This window comes from Cannabis sativa, chromosome 1, assembly GCF_029168945.1.
Source record: "Cannabis sativa cultivar Pink pepper isolate KNU-18-1 chromosome 1, ASM2916894v1, whole genome shotgun sequence".
In the NCBI taxonomy this organism is placed as follows: Eukaryota; Viridiplantae; Streptophyta; class Magnoliopsida; order Rosales; family Cannabaceae; genus Cannabis; species Cannabis sativa.
The window spans coordinates 8,165,970-8,186,950 of record NC_083601.1 but is presented as its reverse complement, the minus strand read 5'-3'; the positions used below and the strand labels follow the sequence as shown (position 1 = coordinate 8,186,950).

Sequence of the window (20,981 nt, the reverse complement as noted above, 5' to 3'; positions counted from 1 at the left end):
CTGGATTACTCTTATTATGACTTGCCTTCACACTACATCCTTTTCTTTCCTCATCAATGGTGAAGTTAAAGGATCGGTTACTCCAGAACGTGGCCTACGACAAGGTGATCCTTTATCTCCTTATTTATTCTTGATATGTTCGGAAGGCCTTTCTAGGTTGCTGCAATATGAGGAATCTATTGGTAGGCTACAAGGATTAGCTATCTCTCGAAGGTCCCCTCCAATTACACATTTGCTGTTCGCTGATGATAGTCTGCTCTTTTGCCAAGCTAATGATCGTTCCTCAGGTGCTATTAAAAGAGCTCTTGATGTTTACCATCGAGCCTCAGGTCAACTTCTCAATGAAGACAAGTCAGTTTTGTCTTTTTCACCAAATACTCCAGTTACAATGAGGAATTCTTTCAGTCAAATTTTGGGAATGCCAGTTAGTGATTGTCATGAAAAATACTTGGGTCTTCCAGCTTATTCGGAGCAAGATAAGAAGCTTTTGTTTGCAGAAATTAAAGAAAGGATATGGAAATTATTACATGCTTGGAATGACAAACTTTTTTCTATTGGAGGAAAAGAAATTCTCTTAAAAGCTGTGGTTCAGTCAATCCCTACGTATGCTATGAGTTGTTTCAAACTTTCTAAGGATTTTTGCAATCAATTAGACTCAATGATGGCACAGTTTTGGTGGGGTTCAACTGCAGACAAAAAGAAAACACATTGGAAGAAATGGAAATTCCTATGTAAAACAAAAATGGAGGGGGGTATGGGATTTCGTTCTTATGTTCATTTCAATCAAGCTTTGTTGGCTAAGCAAGCGTGGCGAATCTTCCAAAATCCTGATTCTTTGTTAACTCGAATTTTGAAGGGAAGATACTATCCGAATAATGACTTCTTGACTGCTGTGAAGGGTAGCTATTCTTCAATGACTTGGCAGGGCATCTGTTGGGGGCGTGATTTGTTAATTCAAGGCTTGCGTCTTAAGGTTGGAACTGGGCATAGTATCAGGTGTGACTTGGATCCTTGGATACCAGGGAATACTTGTTTCACACCAGTATGTTATACTGGTTCAACACATAATCGTGTCTCCACTTATATTTCTGCTGATTTTACTTGGGATTTGGCTTCATTACAGAGAGATTTCTCTGTAGTAGATGTGGCCAGGATTCTATCGATTCCACTTGCTGCTTCAGCTATAGGTGATTCTTGGATGTGGAATAATCATATTTCTGGTGTGTATACTGTACAATCGGGTTACCATTTTGCTTGTTCACTTGAGACACAACAACAATCCTCCACTTCAATTAAAAACTGCTCTTGGTGGAAGTCTTTTTGGGGTCTGAATATCCCATCAAAAATTAAAATCTTTGGGTGGAGGGTTATTCAACATTCACTACCAGTAGCTGCAGCTTTGTTTCAGCGAAAAATCATCACATCAGCTGCTTGTAGTTTATGTTCAAATGCTTGAGAATCGGTGGGACATGCTTTGTTTAGCTGCAAACATGCCAAGGCAGTTTGGCGTTCAACTGAATTCCAATTTGATTACCAAGCTGCTAGCCGAATGACAGAGGGAGATTATATAATGTTGCTATCACAAACTTATTCCAAATCTGACTTAGAAAAGATTTTATGCACTTTGTGGTACATTTGGTTTGATAGAAACAACATTATACATTGTAAGGATCCACAAAAACCAGAGGCAATTGCTGCTAAAGCTTCGGCACATTTCTGCAATTTTCAGCAGGCTTCCCGTGTTCATAAACCTGTCCAGCAACCTTCACATGTTGCGAGCCATCAGCCATGGAAAGCTCCTCCTCAAACAAAGTTGAAAATGAATGTTGATGCGGCTGTTGATTCAGCCAACAATACAATGGGGTTTGGAGCAATTATAAGGGACTCTTGGGGACATGTTAAGGCTGCTCTATCTAAGCCAATGCCTGGTACCTTGCAACCTCATGAAATGGAGGCTAAAGCTCTCTATTATGGTCTCCAATGGGCTCACTCTTTGCATGTTAATCTAGATTTTGTGGAGTCGGATTGCCTTCTGTTAGTTACTAGTTTGAAAAGTTTAGCATCTAGAAATTTAGGTTTCTCTGATCTTATTTCGGATGTTAAAAATCAATTGTCCTATTTCCCTAATGTTTGTGTGTCTCATGTTCGCAGAGATGCAAATCAAGCCGCTCATGGCTTGGCTAAGCAAGCATTAGTGTTGGATAATGATTGTTCGTGGTATGAGGATTGCCCTCCTACTATTTTTTCTGTTGTTGTAAACGACGCTTCCAATTAATGATAACAGAACTTTTCTCAAAAAAAAAAAAATATAAAAAAAAAAGAATTTGATGGTTATTATTGAAATTTGAAGATTGAAATGGGCAGACCTAATTTCGTTGCATTTCATTGTTTAACAATAGTTGCTCCTTCTCTTTGCCTCTATTTTGTAGAAATATGACATTCTTTTATTGCTGATGAGGACAATGAATTTACAGTAAAGATATCTGAATTACTAAAACATGTATCATCTGAATCAATTACTTAAACAAGCAAGCACTTCCTCCTGTTACTCTTGCAGAAACCCTAACTTCTCTCTGATCAAAGCTTATGTTAGTCCACATTCTTTCATTTATTTTCTTACTTCTTTCTCTCTTTTATTATTATTTATTTTTTTTTTTGTTATCAGATTAGAAATTTTAGAAATATATGTTTATATTTATAGGACCACTTTGTTCAAAAAAAATAATTTATAGGACCACTGCCATCCTTTTTTTCTTTTTACTTTTTGTCACTTATATTGAAACCATTATTTTCATTTTTATAATATTCTTACAATGATACATCTTTTATATTATTTTATTATGAAGATTAGTTAAGGAAATAATTATATATTTAACATATTTACACAAAAAAAAAATACATATTTTTATTCAAAGAAAAGAAAGATACTGTTACAAATTTACAACCATATGTTATATGGGAAAAAATAAAACATGTGAATGAAAGTAATGACCCAGGGTAGAGATTCTGTATGTATCTCATTATTTCACAAAACTAACTAATCAGTCTATCTTCAAGAGACCCAAGCTCTCAACACTTCACACTTCTTGGAACAATCTTAGAGTCTTGCTATTTAGTTGAAATCACTGCACAAAATATGAAAAATATGAATAATTAGTCATTATTATATATATATATATGTGTGTATGTTACCAAAAAAAGTTTGTAAATATAGTGTCCTTTATTGTCCATATAAGTCTACTACATCAATATCATATTATCATGGTGCTTCTTGTGCAAACTTGGTTCCTACAAAGTTCAGAACTGATCAGAATTTAACCATTTGCAGCATCTAGGCATGCAATAATGATGTTATTATGTATCTAAGAAATCTTGATAGGACAAAATCTAACACCATGAATTTAATGCTCAAACCTAGTAAAAGGCAACATAGTGATAACAAGCCTAGTAAAAGCGTGTAGTGTTTACACAATGACAGTGTCCAGTAAACATACTACTTGAAATTATGTCAAAATTAAAGAAAGCTTAAAGAAGAAACACAGTAACAACTAGTTTACATATGCCAATGTATGTTGGAACTATATGACAGTTTCTGTAATCTTACCATAACTGGAGAAGTTTGAGCCTGTTCCTTGCTTGTGATTGTTCCATCTTGGTGTCTCCCCATGCTAATTCACTAACCCTTTCAGAGAATTCCTCCTATCCCTCCCACCAGCACCCAAATCTCAGTCAACCAACTTCTTCCCTTGAAAAACTTCAAAGCTTGGCTGGCAGACCACAACAGAGAATTCTTCAGTAAAAAAGACCATACAAGGGAATTCTTGTTCACCCAACATTCAGTTTTTGCATATATAACTAGAGAGATATATTCTTCATAATGGACCCTGTGAAGAACATATGAACTTGGGAACACGCCACTTGTAGTTGGAACAAACAATGAATAAGCTCAATGTACTAATATAGTTCATTTTGGCAAGCTGATCATTTATGACACAATTACAGTATCAACTCACAATATACATGACCAAGTATTTTAGCAAAACCAGACACATATAAACTCTCACAACCATTTACATATCTAAAACTACACATATTGAACTAGAATTAACCCTTTATTAATTAATTAAAAGCAATAAAATACAGTCAGTATTTTTTCAGAACTAGAATTAACCCTTTATTACTAGCATATTTAGAAGAAAACTGAGCACCAAATCACCAAGATTAAACACATGATAATTCCAGCAGCCTCCTGATGTTTGAATTAGGCAGAACTTTTACAAGATTAGACACATGATAATTCCAGCAGCTACTGAAATTGTGGGATGTTCTCTTAAGCTGTCCAATATAAAAACTATAATGCTTACTAACAAGAACAATTTTGTTAGTGGTAGAACTAGAAAATTAGGAAAACCTTGGATTCTTATTGAGCCCTTCTTCATTGAAATTCAATCTGAGACAATACAAAAATGAAATAAATGAAAGATAGAAGGGGAAATTCTAAAGAATTCCCAATTTCACAAAACAGTTCACATCACCCTAAATTTCCTCTCTGATATATTACTCTTTAACAAACATTACCTAACCAAAATAACAACCATGACCGCTCAACTACTAACCTCTCTACGTGTACCAATATGCCCTGACTCTAAATCTTATTCTAAGCAATTTTATATATTGTGGATGTATATATCAAAGGGTAACTCAAATGGTTAGCCATGTAGTTTGCTCCCGCAAGTACGAGGGGTTCAAGTTTCTCTTAGTTACCTACATAGCAATTGATATAGTTTCCTGCTTCCCATGGGTTAGGCCTTCTAATCTTGTGAAACACTCCTTCCATGAAGTTGTTTGACTGCACACTCCAATCATCGCCAAAAATTGCGAAATATTAACAAATCGAATGAGAAGAAAATCCAATTGAACAAAAATTCAACACTAAATCATGAAAATCTAGATTATATTGGTGAAATTATAAGTAGATTCCAATTAGACCGAATAAATTCAAAATTATAAACACAAAAATAGATATACATGTAATAATAGAATCATATTCAAGGAATTCAATGTAAATTTACCTTGATCATCGCAGAGAGAGAGAAGCGAGTACAGAGTGACAAATCAGATCCAATCCCAAAATGAGAACCTAGGTTCCCAAAATACCACTCCTTGGAGTGGGCTTGGCTTGGGCTCCTTTTCAATATTTTGGCCGTACTATCAATTTTCCCTCTTGAGTCGTTGAATGGATAAAATATATTTTGAAAACACGTTTCTTCCATAAAAAAAATCTTTTTTTTTCCTCAGAAATTTTTAATTTATTTTAATTAACGGAATCAATCAAAATTTATTTATTTATTTTTTCCTAAATACTAGAACTAATTTCTTGATATTTTGTTTTTAAATACATAAATCTAAAATAAAAATCTAAAGATATGCACCGTATTTGTTTAAATGTAAATTTTCGCTTAAAGTTTTTTTTATTTTGTTTTTCTTTTTTCTGAATCCTATTTACACTCAAACTTGGATATAATGGAACTATAAATAGATCATCAAGTATTCAATGGTTGGAAAAAAAAAACTTAATTAATTGATCGTTCCAATTGTTTAGGAAAAAAAAAACAGAGAGGAGACAACCATGGATCATCATCGAGGTATGTGCTATATTTTACATTTGTTATTTTTACTATTATGTGTAGTCTATTATTTATTCATAATAATAAAAAGAGTAAAAGTTTCTAATATGTTTTTATTTTTTTTATTTTTTTAAGATTGGCCAGGACTTCCGAAACATATTCTAGAATTGATTTTGGGGAAAGTGGAGACATACATAGATTTTTCAAGATTTAGTAGTGTGTGTGTCTCGTGGCATTCTTTAGCCTTTAAAAACAAGTATACTAAACAAAACAAAATGTTGTCCCACCATTACCTTCCAATGCTTTTGGTTCCAAGTGAAGAAGAAGAAGGTAGATGGAGTGTATACAATGTTATTGATACTCATGATCGCACCTATAATAATAATTTAAAGTTGAAGTCATCTTTATTATATGGCAAGTGTTTCAGCGGATCTTCTTTAGGTTGGTTAGTGGTTGTGAATGAAGACTACACTATAACACTTTATAAACCTTATTATTTTATATCATCATCATCTTCAAACCCAAAAACTACTACCCATGTAAACCTTCCGTGTTTGCTTCCTCGGCCTCTTTCTGATTATGATGATATTTTAGAAGAAGATTTTTATGATGTTGATGTTGACGATGATGATCCAGAAGAATTTTATTATGAAGGAAGCGAGTATCACGTAAGCAAGGTTTTAATTACAGCTAGCCCATTAACCAATAATAAAAATAACATTATTCCAAACGATGAGTGTATTGTTGTTGTGATATATGGACACATGTGTGAATTGGCTTGCATTAGATATGGGAAAGACACAACATGGACAAAGATTATAGATGAGAAATTTCCTAAGGGATTTGAAGATGTCGCGCATTATAAAGGCAAGTTCTATGTTCTTACATTCGATGGAGCGCTTGTATCTTTTCAATACCCAAATCTAAATACTGGAATAACAACTTATATGGAGTTTGTTGCCCCAAATATTCGTAGCCTCGAAGGGATTTCAAGAAGGTATCTTGTGGTATCATCATGTAGTGGAGAGTTATTGAGTGTTGAAAGGTATATTTTTTTAAATGAAGATGGTTATGAACGCATTACCAAAAATTTTAGGGTTTTAAAACTCGATTTGGATGTGGATGGGAATGGAGGTGGTAAGTGGTTAGAAAAGAAAAGTCTTGGTGATATAGCTTTATTTCTTGGTGACAATTCAAGTATTGCGGTCTTGGCTTCTGAGTTCAATATTCAACCAAATTGTATATATTTTACTCATGATCATATTGGTCTGGCCACTAAAACCACTCGTAATTGTGATTTAGGAGTATACAACCTCGAAAATCAAACTTTCAAGTTCAACTATAATTTACCCTCAACTATATTCCACATGATTTGCAAGCGACATCCAATTTGGATTGAACCACCTATCTCATCAATTAATTTTTAATTAGTTATAAGTTACTTTTTTTTTTTTGAAAGCAGTTATAAGTTACTTAATTGTAACGTTTGCCACTTTCTTAGATTAATGCACATTCATTTAATATATTTCTTAATTTTTTTTAATTAAACTTAATCTTTCTTAATACAGTATTTTTGAAAAGATTTCCGTGTGACAGTATTATTGTAAAAGTTAACCCAAATTCTAGTATTTTTGTAAGTTTTTTTTTTCTAAAAAAAAAATATTTTTATGGGTTTTACTTTTTTATAGTTTTTATTTTTTTTTAAAAAAAAAATGACGTTTTTCGGAAGCTTATATAAATAACATAGTACAAATAATGCAACATAAAAAAAAAACACCAACAACAACATAAACATATAAAATAACAATTCATATTTTTGTAAAAAAATAAAATTTCACAAGTCTATAATTTATTTTTTTAAAAAAAAAAAAAAACTGTAAATCAGTATTTTATAATTTGTTGTGTGGTTTTGGGTATTTATGAAAATATCCCTAAAATGCCCAAAATGGCTCTTCCATGGGTTTTGGGCCAAAAATTGATAACAAAAGTTCCATAAAAAAGGGCTCGTGAAATCATGACAAAAATGTACATTTAACAAGCATTATGGTATTGTTAGGAAAAAAAAAAAAAACAAAAAACAAAAAACAAAAAACAAAAACATAACATAGAAAATGAGAATTAAATAACAGTGAAAAGTTATGAAAATTACACTTGAGTTTTTGGAAATATGCATTTGTTATTGTTTCTATGGCTTATTTTTCAACTATTTAAAGACCATATTTTGAATAGTTCCCTTAAGAATTTCAAATTATTATCAAAATAGTTGAGCTCTCACAAAAATAAATACAGTAGAACCTCTATTCAAGAATACTCTATTCAAGAATAACCTCTAATTTGTTATAAAAAAATGAAGTCCCAATTTGGGCCAGTTATAAATAAGAATAACCTCTATATTGTAATTAGTTATACATTTTTTAAGTCCCGTATTAATAAAATATACCTCTATATAAGAATAATTACATCTTAAAAAAATATATACATATATTTTATAAATTTACTTATGTAGAATTAATAATTTTATTTCAAATTATAGTACATGTATAAATATTATATGTACTCGAAAATAACTTTAATATAATATAGTATTAAGAATTGTTTATTGGTATTTTTGTTACATTGATATTTTTTGATATTTTGATTTTTTTTTCAAGTGTAACTCTATTTAGTTATAACCTCTCAATTAGAATATTATTTTCTTGGTCCCAAGTGTATTCTTGGATAGAGGTTCTACTGTAACACAAATATATAATGACTTAATAAAAGTAGGATATGAATGTCACAAATTTTATTCTGAATATCTTGCAATTTTGTTAATCTCTCTACATTAATTTACATGTTAGTTTTCCTCATAAAAATAAAATAAAATTACATGTTAGATTCGATGAGACTGATTCTGATAATGTGGCTATGTCTCTTTTCTTAATGTACCTTTTTTTGTTACTCCTATTATTTTGGATATCTTTTACACTTTGTTTCCACTTGCTGATATTAGTTATTTTTTCGTGGCTTTTGATTCAAACTTGATAAGATTAAATTGATATATATGACATAAAAACTTAATTACACTAAATATGACATTTTTTAAAAAAACTTACAAATATAAGAAAAAGTCATGAGGAATGCCATAAAAAACTTTAAATTTGTGTTTTTTTTTTATTTATTTTTTCTTTTTTTTAAAAAATAAAATACTAAAATAAATAAAAAATGATCTCAACTATAGATATTATTTTTTTTACAGAAACTAAACTTGTTTTTCTTTTTATTTAAACTACTATTTTTTTTCTTTGTTTTTTTGTTAAAAACTAATTATTTCATTAAAAGCAGCAGGAAAAAAAAAAAAAAAACAGTTTCATCAACATCATTCTGAAAAAAGACAATATAAAAAATTATAATCTAAAAATAATATAAACTTTAAAAATCAGTTTCATCAACATTGAAAGAAACTAATAATTTCATTAAAAGAATAAAAAAAAATAGTTTCATGATGTTATTAGAATTTTTTATCAAGTTACTTCTTTATTATTTTGTTTCTAAGTTCGAAACTTACACTTATATTTTGTTATTAAATTATTGGTATGCATTATGTGTTGTTTTGATTATATTTGTGATTAATATGTTTTTTTTTTGTATTTTTGTGTGTGTGTGTTTTTATTTGATTGTCTGATGAAATTGGTTTCAATTAATTTTATTATTAACATTTGTATTTTGTTATGATTTTTTATAACGTCAAAACTGGTTTCACTGGTTTCACAGGTTTTAGCTGTTTTGTAATGAGGTTGCTCCATTTTTATGATATTATTGTATATTTTTTAGTTTGTATAAAACCAGTTTTATTATTATATGATATTTGAACAACAATTTTTATTTTATTTTAATTAATTAGTTTCTGACACACATATTATTTAATTATTTTCATAACTGGTTTTTTTTAAGTAACTAGTTTTTATAACTGATTTTTTTTATTGTTGTTCATGTTTGAGTTTTATTCAATTTTTTATTAATTTATTTCAAGAAACTGGTTTTTATTTATTTGTTTTTATTTTGGTTGTTTTACTAACTGGTTTCTCACATTCCAGTATTTTTTTTTTGTCTCTTTAATTTTTTTTGTTTTTTTTTCTCTTTGATTTTAATTTATGATTCTCTTTGTTATATTTGCTTCATATTGTATATTTAAATTAACTTTAATTTTTGAGCAAGCAAATGAAAAATTAAATGCCAAAATAAAGAATGAAGTTAGAAGTTTGATTATTAGGTATTGATATAAAATTTATATGTTCGAAACTGGTTTATAAATTTAGTATCGTTTGTAAAAGTTTAGTTATTATGCATTGTGTATTTTTTATTATGTTATTGATGAAACTATTTTTTTTTGCCTCTTTTAATGAAATAATTCGTTTCTTTTAATATTGAGGAAACTGGTTTTTAAAGTTAGTATCGTTTTTAGATTGTAATTTTTTTCATTATCTTGTTGATGAAACTATTTTTTTATTCTTTAAATGAAATTATTAGTTCCTTCCAATGTTGATGAAACTAGTTTTTAAAGTTTGGATTCTTTTTAGATTATGATTTTTTATATTGTTTTTTTTTTTTCAGGATGATGCTGATGAAACTAGTTTTTTTTTCTGCTGTTTTTAATGGAATAATTAGTTTTTAACAAAAAAAAAAAACAAATAGTAGTTTAAATAAAAAACAAGTTTAATTTTTGAAAAAAAAAATGAAATATAAAAATGTACACTTATTATATATATTAAGAGAAAAAAAATTAGTTTGAGAAAAAATATTAAAAAAAAAAAAGAGACACAAAGAGAAATTAGAAAAAAAAAATAGAGAGAGATAAGAGAAAGAAAGAAAGAAAAAAAAGTAGCAACTGACTTAAAAATTGAAAAGAAAAAAGATAGCCAAAATTGACTAAAAATATATATAAAAAAGACAAAAAAAAAACTTTTTGAAGCTTCAATAAGTAAAAAACAGTAAAAAAGAAAAAAAAAATTAAGAAAAGTATAAAAGTATAATGTTCTTGTCAAATTAAAAATGTAATGTTTGAAAATAAATGTAGTATTTGGTGTAAATTTTCTAAATAAAAAGAAACTCTTAAATGTAAATGTAAAATAAATTAAAAAAAAAATAAAACTAATTATGCTAAAAACAAAAACATAAAATATGAGATTGGATAATAAGTTTATAAAAATATGGCATATCAAATACCATAAAAAATCTTAAATGTGAAAAAATACCATAGAAGAATGGCACACCTATAAATGCCATATTTTTCTAACTTTTTTATGAAATCCCATATTTTATGTAATTTTCACTTTTTTGTTGCTTTTGATTCAAACTTGATAAGATTAAATTGATATTTGTCATGTTTGGTGCATTATATTACACTGTAATATATTATATAATATCATATTGAATTATATTTTATACTGTATTTTCATATAATTATCTTTTGTTTTTTCATTGTATTTTTTATTATTTTTTTTTCTAATGACTTGTGACATGAAGGTATGGCATTTCCTTGCTAAACTATAATCAAACAAAAAAAATAATGAAAATATTTTGTTGATTCCCTAGAGTCAGATCTGTATTTTTGTAAGAATCCTTAAATGATGATTATTGAGTGGTAGAATTTGAATGTTTTTCTGTAGGTATAAAGTCCGACCCATCTCTTCAATGGACTCATTTTCTTAGTGGTCCATACTCTTTCATGCAAATCCAAAATTCCTAATAAGTAATAAGTAATTTTTTTCTTCATAAAAAATAAAAAACAGAAAAATAGAAAAATCCAAGCTTCTAATTTTTACCTCCTCCTTCAAAATCTATTATATATTTTTTTTAATCATTTTACCAATTTTACTCCTACCACTTCACGATATTCTTCATTCTTATCTAAGCCATTTTTTACTCAAACTTTCTCACAAACCTATACATCCATCTCCAAAAAATACAAATCTATTATATTTGAAATTATGTCTTAGTTATGTGAAAGTGTGAGGATAATTTAGGTACAATACTCATAAAATAAAGTATATTTGAATTATAAATTAAGTTTAATTAATGTATAAAAGAAGAAATATTTTTTAACTTTTTCCTTTCTTATTTTTCATACTTCAAAAAATTACATTCTAATTTTTTTATATCGTAACTATAATAAGTATGTTGTTGAAAAATTATATATACTTTACCGTGTCAAAATTAAAGTTCGAAATAACTTGTTATACACATAGAAAATAAAATAAGCATTTATATAATTAAATATTTGAATTTTATTTTTGAAACTTAAAATAATTTAGAATTTTTTAAAGTATAATTATAATATACATCATTTCTCTATATAACAAGAACAAAAAAGTTCCTAATTGATACTCTCACCCAAAAATTTATTAAAAAAAAACAAAGACGTCATTGTTCCTTACAATTCACTCATATATTACAAAAACCATATATGTATTTTTTTTCTATTTTATTCTTTTTCATTACACTATAAATTAGTTACTTTATCTTTATATTATTTATTCATGTTAAATATAAAAATATATATAAAAAAAGTTCAAATTATTACTTTTACTTTTACGTGTGAGAGCATTTTTTTTTTTTAACTTTTGATTGGTTAAATAAATTTGGTGCATGGTGTTAATATGTGTTATGAAATATGACAACATTTTGTATATAGGAAGAGGTTTCAATGGTTACATTTTTATTGTAACCATCATAGTTACATTTTTTTAAGCCATTGGATTACTATTAAATGGTTGTGATTATTTTGGAAATTAAATAAAAATAAATAATAAATAACTTGTAACCTGAAAGTAACCTAATCATTTATTTCCTTATAAAACTTTAATTAAGATTAATTATATTTTAAAATTAAATTAATTATAATTATTAATTAATTTTTTGCAATTCATTACTATATAAGGATCTTTTAGCAATTTATTTTTTTATACTTAAATTATTTAAAATTTTATAACAAAACTTTTTATAATTTAAAATTATACACATATAATTTCATAATTTAAATTTTATTATACTTGTAATCTTAATTTTAAGTTATTACACTTAATTATTTAATTTTTTTATTTAAATATTTAAAAAGTAAAAAATGAAATAAGTTGAAGGATTTTTTAGAAAAAAAATAGCTGCACTTGTTATCGATTGATTAGCTTGAGGCCTCATACTTAGTTCATATAATTGTAACAAAATAATTAAATATCATTTAAAAATAATTAATTATTTAAAAATTTATTATAAGAAGAGAATTTTAATTTGTGTCAAAAGAAGTTTAATTTTTGTAAAAAAAATAAATTTTATTGTAAATATTATAATTAAATGGTTTAATTATTAAAATAAGTCAAGTAAGGATTTAAATATAAATATTAATTGCTAAAAGATGTCTTGTTAAATATTTAATTAATTATTTTAAGAAAATAGTTTATTATAATTAAATAATTCTAAAAAAGGAATGTCTATTTAATTAATTATTTTAAGAAAATAGTTAATTATAATTAATTAAATCTAAAAAAGGAAAGTTTACCTATTGGTAACCTGCTATTACAGGTTAAAAAAAATGTAACCATATGGTTACAATAAAATGTAACCATTGAATAGTCACCATTTGTATATATTATTATTATTATTATTATTATTATTATTATTATTATTATTATTATTATTATTATTATTATTATTATTATATTACAGTTATCTCTTGTTTCTTCATCTTCTTCTTTTAACAATTAATACTTTTTTTTTTTGAATAATACCATTATTCAGTTTCTTTTGAAAAAGTTTAAAGATCCTTTTTTGTATTATTTATATTCTACAATCACTCTTCATTTTTAACTTAGCCCAATCACACATCATGTTAGTTAGGCCTTTTTGTACAGTTGTTAGTTAGGACTAATTAGTTATTTTTGTTCTTTTGTACAACTTTCTCTGTAATTAATTTTGTTAGTCTTCTTCTCTAACAACCTAACTATACGATTGTATTTATAGAGCTTCGATGCTCATATTTTCTGTGAATGAATAATATACACATTTTTAATTTCTCTCATTCTTATTCTTCCTAATATGGTATTATAGCAACTTTTTTTTTCGCTTCCGCATCTTCGCTCTGTTACTTGATTGTTCTCGTTGATCATCTTCCATGGCTGCTCAATCTTCTGCTTTAGCTCCTGCCTTTAATCCAGTTGTATTTTCTTTCAAAGTCTCTGTCAAACTCGATGATATATTTTTTGTTATGGCGACCTCAAATCCGCAATTCGTGGCCATCGTCTTTAAGATTATATCTGTGATATGATTCAACCTCAGCGACAATTTCTTCATGATGAAGATGAAATTTGTGGTATTGTCAATCCGAGATTCAAATAATGGGAAGTTCAAGATTAGCTCTTATACTCTTGGCTTCTCTCCTTCATGTCTAATGGCATACTTACTCGAATTGTTGGTACAAAAACCTCTGCTCAAATTTAGAAAACTCTTGAGGTATACTTCGTTACTCAGACCTCTACAAAAATTGATATGCACACTACACAAATTCAAAATCTAAAGAAAGGTTCTCTTTCCATTAAATTACTACTTGCTTCATATAAATACTTTGGTTGATCAATTAGGATCTGTTGGTCATAAAATCTCTAAACATATTGTAGCAGCTATTTTCAAAGGATTACCTGCAGATTATGATACCTTTGTTATCTCAATTAATTCAAGAAATGATAAATACTCTGTTACTGAGATTGAGACATCACTTTTGTCTCAAGAACATCAAATGGAAGCTCATCATAAGGATCTTGATTGTGTCAATCTAGCCACTAATCGTGGATTTTGTGGAAAACGCACTGGTTCTTTTCAGTCTAACAATCGTTCCTTCTCTGATCTTGGATCTATTCCTCCTAGTCGAGGAAGAGCCACCTAGAATCAATTTGATGTGCCCCTAGAACATCACAATCTAATCCTCAATTCTCCTTTTATGAACTGGTCGTGCTAGTTCTTCGTCCACTTCTCCTGCTTCTTATTCCCCTCAATCTATCTTCCATGAATCAAGGAGTTAGACCTATTTTCCAAATCTACTCCAGGCTTGGCCACATTGCCTCTCAGTGTTATTAGAGATTTAACATTGATTTTCCTGGTGTGGGTGCTGCTAATGTCACCAATCCATCTGCTAATCTGGCTACTGCTAAGACTGTAATGGATTATGTCTGGTACCCTAATTTTGGTCCTACATCTCACTGTACTCTAGATGCTTCCAAATTCACTCAAAAATAGCCTTACCTTGGTTCTGAGCAGGTGCATATGGGTGATGGTTTGACCCTTCTTGCCCAAGCCTCAATGCATTTAACTTACTAGGATGAAGTTATTAGGATAGCTTGTTATGTTATCAATAGGTTACCTACCCCTGTGCTTCAAAATAGTACCCCTCTCAAAATATTGTTTCAAAAATAACCTGACTATTCTACTTTTTAAAAAAATTAGGTGTGCATGTTATCCTAACACTCGTCCTTACAAAAAGCATAAGCTTGAATTTAGATCAGAACAATGCACATTTCTTGGATATAGTTTGAAACATAATGGTTATAAATGTCTTGCTGCACCTGGTCAAATTTATATTTCTCGAGATGTTATATTTGATGAGTATAGTTTTCCCTTTTCTACTTGTCAAACTAACTCATTTGGTTTTGTTTCATGTGATGACACTAGACCAAATGCAGAGATTCCTCTTGCTTTTATAACAGCTCCCTCACCTTCATCATCTGTCATAGAACCTCCACTACTGCAGCACAATGTGTTGGGATTTGTGCCCTAAATGAAACTCTATTTTAATTTAATCTTTTCTATTTAATTATCAATAAAGATACAGATTTAATATTATTACTTGTTTAATGTGTTATTTGGTTCATGTGATCATTTATTTACTTATTTAATTTATAAATTCATCTAAATCCTTATCACACAAATATTTTTATTTATTGTGTTGTCAACACAGTGGAAAGTAATCAAGATTGTGTGATTAAATGTATTCTTATGATTTATCAGTACACAGGGTTTAACTGATAGGATAATCTACAACGTAGTTTACTTGCACCATGTATAAGTGTTATGTCCTTTCCAGGGCATTGGTTAAAGTAAGCTTGGGTTAGATGTATGGAGTATGCATCGGAAGGGACCGATATTGAACTTGGATTAGATATAATAAACTTACCGTAATATCTATTCAATTCAATATCACCTAGTTGATCTTAGATCAAATGATCTCAATCCTGAGATGGTTAGGTTATAGTTCAATTGTATTATTTGTGTTCTTCAATCTGTTTGTTAAAGTCGACCAATGGATCTTCTCGTGACATATAGATTAAGGACATGGTAGTTCAATTGAGCGCTAATCATAGATACAGAATCTATCGCTTCTATTTGGACATAGAAGTGAAACGATGATTTCCTTCGAGCTTGGCTTAATAGAGATAAATGATAGAGCGCTCATTTTAGTGATTATATTAGTTCAATGAAATATCATTTATAGGTTGCTATGTGTTTTAAGGATAAAATACATTAATTGGTGTAACGGTAAATTTGTCCCTATTCAATGTAAATCATCTATAGAGGATCATTGATTATTAGGATTATAACAAATGGATAACTCATAGCGTATCTATATCGTGGAACATATAGAGCGTTCTATATAATTGAGTGGTGCAAGGAGGAATTAATAAGTTAGAGAATTTACTTGGTAAATTCTATATCTGCTTATTGGAAGCTCAGTTATATAGGCTCATGGTCCCCATACTAGTTGAGACAAACTGCTTGTAAGACTCAGTTAATTGATTTTAGTTAATCAATTATAATTCTAAAATTAGACTATGTCTAGTTTATGAATTTTCACTAAGATATGACTTGATTGTGAATAAATAGGATTTTAGGGTTTATTTGTTAATTAAGAGACTTTGTGGAGTCTAATTAATAAATATAATAAATGACAATTTTATTTGATAATTAATTTGATTATTAAATAAATAGTTTTGGCATTTATAGAATTGAAATTGCAAAAAATTGGTCTTTGTGAAAAATAGATAAATGGTTGAGAAAAATGGCAAAAATCTAACTAGTGATGGGCCCACTTCATGGCCAGCCATTAGGTTGAATTTTTGCTATTATTTTATCATTTTTTATTTCAAATTATTCAATCTTAACCCTATGTGAATTAGTATAAAAAGAAAAGAAATGTCTCATTATCCAACTAATGCTACTAATGACTGTTGACTTAGTTTTCATCTTGTCAGATAACTAGAGAGTTTGAGACTTCTTCTTCTTCTTCTTCTTCTTCTTCTTCTTCTTCTTCTTCTTCTTCTTGTTCTTTTCTTCTCTAATTCGAAATCCTTAGTGTTCTTCATAAAATAAAATTCAGCCTTTAGTGATTGAGTGCATGCCCACCCATAGCAAGTTAGTCTTCAATCATAGTGTGTAAGACTGTGAAGAAACCAAACAACTAAAAGAGTTTCGGGCTCAGATCTTGGTGATACTCTGCGACAGAAAGGATACAAGGGTTAGAGATCTGAGCAGAAGGAGTCATTTAATTCTGCTGCAACCAATGTAAGATTTCTCATACTTAATATGTGTTTATTTTCATCGTTTTAGAGATTCATATTTAGGATGTTAAAAACATACTTGTTAGTAAATCTAGGTCCTGGTTAAAGATATTCCAACACAATGTACTATACCCATATCTGCTACCAACAACAACACTACCACCACAATCTCTCAGCCTATACAACCCACAAATGACCAACCTCCTTTACCTACATCCACCGATATACCTCCATAACCTCCACCTATCCCCACTGCTCTGTCCCCTCCCATCCCAACTATTGCCATAAATAATTCACCCTTATCTTCCACACCAGCTGTTACTTCTCAGCCTTCCCCAAGTCAACAACTGTCATCTCTTCCCTACCCCCACCACTTGTAAATAATCATCCTATGGTGACTCAAGTTAAAGCATGAACATACAAAACCACAGTGCCCATGCTCTCAAAAGAACCCCTTACTCTTGCAGCTACATTACTTGATTCCAATTGGAATGCTACAATGAACTATGAAATTTGTGCACTAATTAAAAACAAAACCTGGATCTTGGTTGCTCTGCCTCTTGGAAGAAGAGAAATTAGTTGCAAATGGGTCTATAAACTAAAGGAAAATTTAGATGGTTCGATTTCCAAGTATAACGCACGACTTGTTGCTAAGGGATTCTTGCAACAATATAGTTTTGACTTCACAGAGACTTTTAGTCATGTAGTCAAACCAACAACCATTAGGGTCATCCTCACACTTGCTTTTTCACATGGTTGGGAAATAAGGCAATTGGATGTTAATAATGCCTTTCTCAATGGGGAGCTTACTGAAGCAGTTTATATGACCCAACCCCGTAGTTTTGTGGACAAAAGCAATCCTCATTTAGTGTGTCGACTTAACAAGACTCTTTATGGATTAAAATAGGCCCCAAGGGCCTGGTTTGACAAACTCAAGACTCCTCTTTACTCTTTTAGTTTCACTTCAGCTAGAGTTGATCAATCCTTGTTCACTCGACTCACTACCTCACATACTAATTCATTCTTATCTACGTTGATGATATACTCATCATAGGTAGTACTAGTCAGGTTATATCGACCCTGGTTCATGATCTCAATGCCTCTTTTGCTCTAAAAGATATAGGTCCCCTAGACTCCTTGGTATTCATGTCACAAGGTTGGATGATGCTCTACATCTGTGCCAAACCAAATACATAATGGATCTCCTGGTTCGAACCAAGATGGACTGTGCTAATCCTCTGCCTACTCCAATGACTGGAGGTGAAAAACTCTCAGCCTATGGTAGTGATCCTTTCCAAGATCCACATCAATATCGAAGTATTGTAGGGGCATTACAATATGTTGTGGTCACCAAACTTGAAATTACCTATTCAGTTAACAAGGTATCTCAATTTATGCACGCTATCCTCTGCCTACTCCAATGACTGGAGGTGAAAAACTCTCAGCCTATGGCAGTGATCCTTTCCAAGATCCACATCAATATCGAAGTATTGTAGGGGCATTACAATATGTTGTGGTCACCAAACCAGAAATTACCTATTCAGTTAACAAGGTATCTCAATTTATGCACAAGCCTTTGGAAGCTCACTGGAAAGTGGTCAAGAAAATTTTGAGATACCTCAAAGACACCCTCGATTATGGTCTTCACCTGACAAAGTGCTCTACTCTGTCTTTAACAGGCTTTTGTGATGCCGATTGGGCATGTGACTCTGATGATCGGAGATCAACTTTTTCTGCATATTCCTTGACAACAATCTCATTTCCTAGAGCTCTAAAAATCAGAAGACTATCTCTCGATCTAGTACCGAGGTTGAGTATCGTAGCCTTGCGAATGCCACTGCTGAAGTGGTTTGGCTTCAATCTTTGTTAGCAAAAGTTGGTCTTTCACATTTGTCTATTCCTACAATTTTGTGTGACAACCAAAGCATGCTCCTTATGTCTGCAAATCATGTTCTGCATAATCAGAAAAAACACAATGAGCTTGACTTATATTTTGTTCGAGAAAGAATCATCAACAATAAGTTTTCTATCAAACACACCTCTACTCAAGATCAACTTGTTGATATATTGACCAAGGCTTTTTCGTCTACTTGATTTGCTCTTCTAAGAGACAAACTGAGCATGGCTTTCTTAACCAATCTCAGTTTGAGGGAGGATGTTAGTTAGGCATTTCTGTGCAGTTGTTAGTTAGGACAAGTTAGTTATTTTTGTTCTTTAGTACAACTTTCTCTATAACTAATTCTGTTAGTCTTCTTCTCTAACAACCTAACTATACGATTGTATTTATAGAGCTTTGATGCTCACATTTTCCATGAATGAATAATATGCACACTTTCATTCTTTCTCATTCTTGTTCTTCCTAACACATTACAGTTTTGTTAATTAGTGCCCTAACGGCTTATTATTTAATCTAATTATATGGATCCCAAGTTGAAACTTTTCTTCTAATTTGTAATTTAGGTTTACATTAAGATAGAGATAATATTATTATCAATTTACACCTTTAGATACTATTTAGGCTCACATTTCAATTATGCTTGTATCGAATTTGATTTTTTTTTAAATTTTTCTTTATTAATTATCTTATACAATTTCTAGAATAAAAAACAAAAATGTTGGCTGCCATTTTCCTATATCGAATTTGATATCTTTAATTTTCCTTTGTTAATTAGTGTAAAACTTAACAATAGAAAAATAGAATGTGTTTGAAAATACAGAGCATAAGAGAGAAGTAGAGCATTTAGAGAAATAAGAGAAATGCCAAATAAATTTAACAATTAGTTAGCCTTCATCTTATTTATACTTATTGAACAGTACATAATAGCAAAACAGAAAAATTAACAGAAAATGGAATTGTAATTGTAATAGTGATAGTGATAGTAATGTAATGGGATAAAAATTATAATAGGAATTGATTGTTATGTTTGTTTTGTTATTGGAATAAATTTTGGAATAGGTAGTAAATTAAAAAAATTATCTTTACTTTAGTAAGAAAATGTATAAAATAAAGGTAAGATACTCATTTTAAGTAATTGTAATGAGGATTCATGAGATATAGGAGTGTAATCATTTTTCATACAAGTGATATAATAGTGATTACAATAGAATATCATTACAAGAGTTTAAAGGCAAACCAAACATTAGAATTGTAATCATGATTCTATTACAATGATAATTACAACAAACCAAACATGTCATTAGTATTATTAGCTTACAACCCCATCAAATGAAATGGCGAAGGGGCCATTTGAAGTTTGCTTTTAAGGTAGTTAAAATGATTAGTAGTCAAAGGCTTGGTAAGTGCATCAGCAATTCGATCTATGGAAGGAACATAACGTAATGAAAGTTGTGGAGCAAGAATTTAATGACGAACAAAATGTAGATAAATCTCAATGTGTTTGCATCTGGCATGAAACACTAGAATGGCAGACAAAGTTGTGGCACTTTGATTGTCAATCCATTAAACCAGTGGTTGAATTAGGGACCGAAAGTTCATTCAAAAGGAAAGTAATCCAAAGAAGTTCAGCAAGTACATTTGCTAAAGACTGAAATTTGCTTTCAGTGCTGAAACAAGTCACAACTTGTTATTTTTTAACAGACCAAGAGACTCTATTATTGCCTAAAAACATCACATATCTCCATCTAGATCTTCTATCATCAATATAGCTGGCTCAATGCCTTGTAGATTCTTAGTGTTTGATGCTTGGAGCTTCAAATCATCAGAGAAGGTACCCTTGAGATACCTACGAAAGCTTTTGCAAGCCTCCCAATGTGT

The 20,981-nt window shown here is 29.7% G+C and overlaps 3 protein-coding genes and 1 long non-coding RNA gene across 5 annotated transcripts; 3 read left to right on the top strand and 1 right to left on the bottom strand.

Annotated features, from left to right (window-relative positions):
• The first annotated feature begins 1,549 nt into the window (after nt 1-1,549).
• On the top strand, nt 1,550-2,275 carry LOC133034977 (uncharacterized). The gene has a single exon (XM_061110581.1). It carries the CDS (start codon nt 1,550-1,552, stop codon nt 2,273-2,275), a length of 726 nt encoding a protein of 241 aa, XP_060966564.1.
• A 604-nt stretch (nt 2,276-2,879) lies between these two features.
• Nucleotides 2,880-5,235, bottom strand: LOC133030615 (uncharacterized). Of its 2 annotated transcripts, none has more exons than XR_009684212.1 (4): nt 5,073-5,235; nt 4,769-4,849; nt 3,605-3,767; nt 2,880-3,125 (listed from the first exon to the last, which is right to left on the bottom strand). It is a non-coding gene; the product is annotated as an uncharacterized LOC133030615 (long non-coding RNA). The 2 variants fall into 2 exon arrangements; XR_009684211.1 differs by having other exon boundaries at nt 4,765-4,849; nt 5,073-5,234.
• A 333-nt stretch (nt 5,236-5,568) lies between these two features.
• Nucleotides 5,569-7,484, top strand: LOC115713795 (uncharacterized). The gene has a single exon (XM_030642278.2). The coding sequence runs from the start codon at nt 5,903-5,905 to the stop codon at nt 7,052-7,054; it is 1,152 nt and encodes a 383-aa protein (XP_030498138.2). The 5' UTR covers nt 5,569-5,902; the 3' UTR covers nt 7,055-7,484.
• Nucleotides 7,485-18,626: 11,142 nt separating this feature from the next.
• On the top strand, nt 18,627-19,076 carry LOC133034951 (uncharacterized mitochondrial protein AtMg00240-like). Its single transcript, XM_061110524.1, has one exon. The coding sequence runs from the start codon at nt 18,627-18,629 to the stop codon at nt 19,074-19,076; it is 450 nt and encodes a 149-aa protein (XP_060966507.1).
• Nucleotides 19,077-20,981: the final 1,905 nt, after the last annotated feature.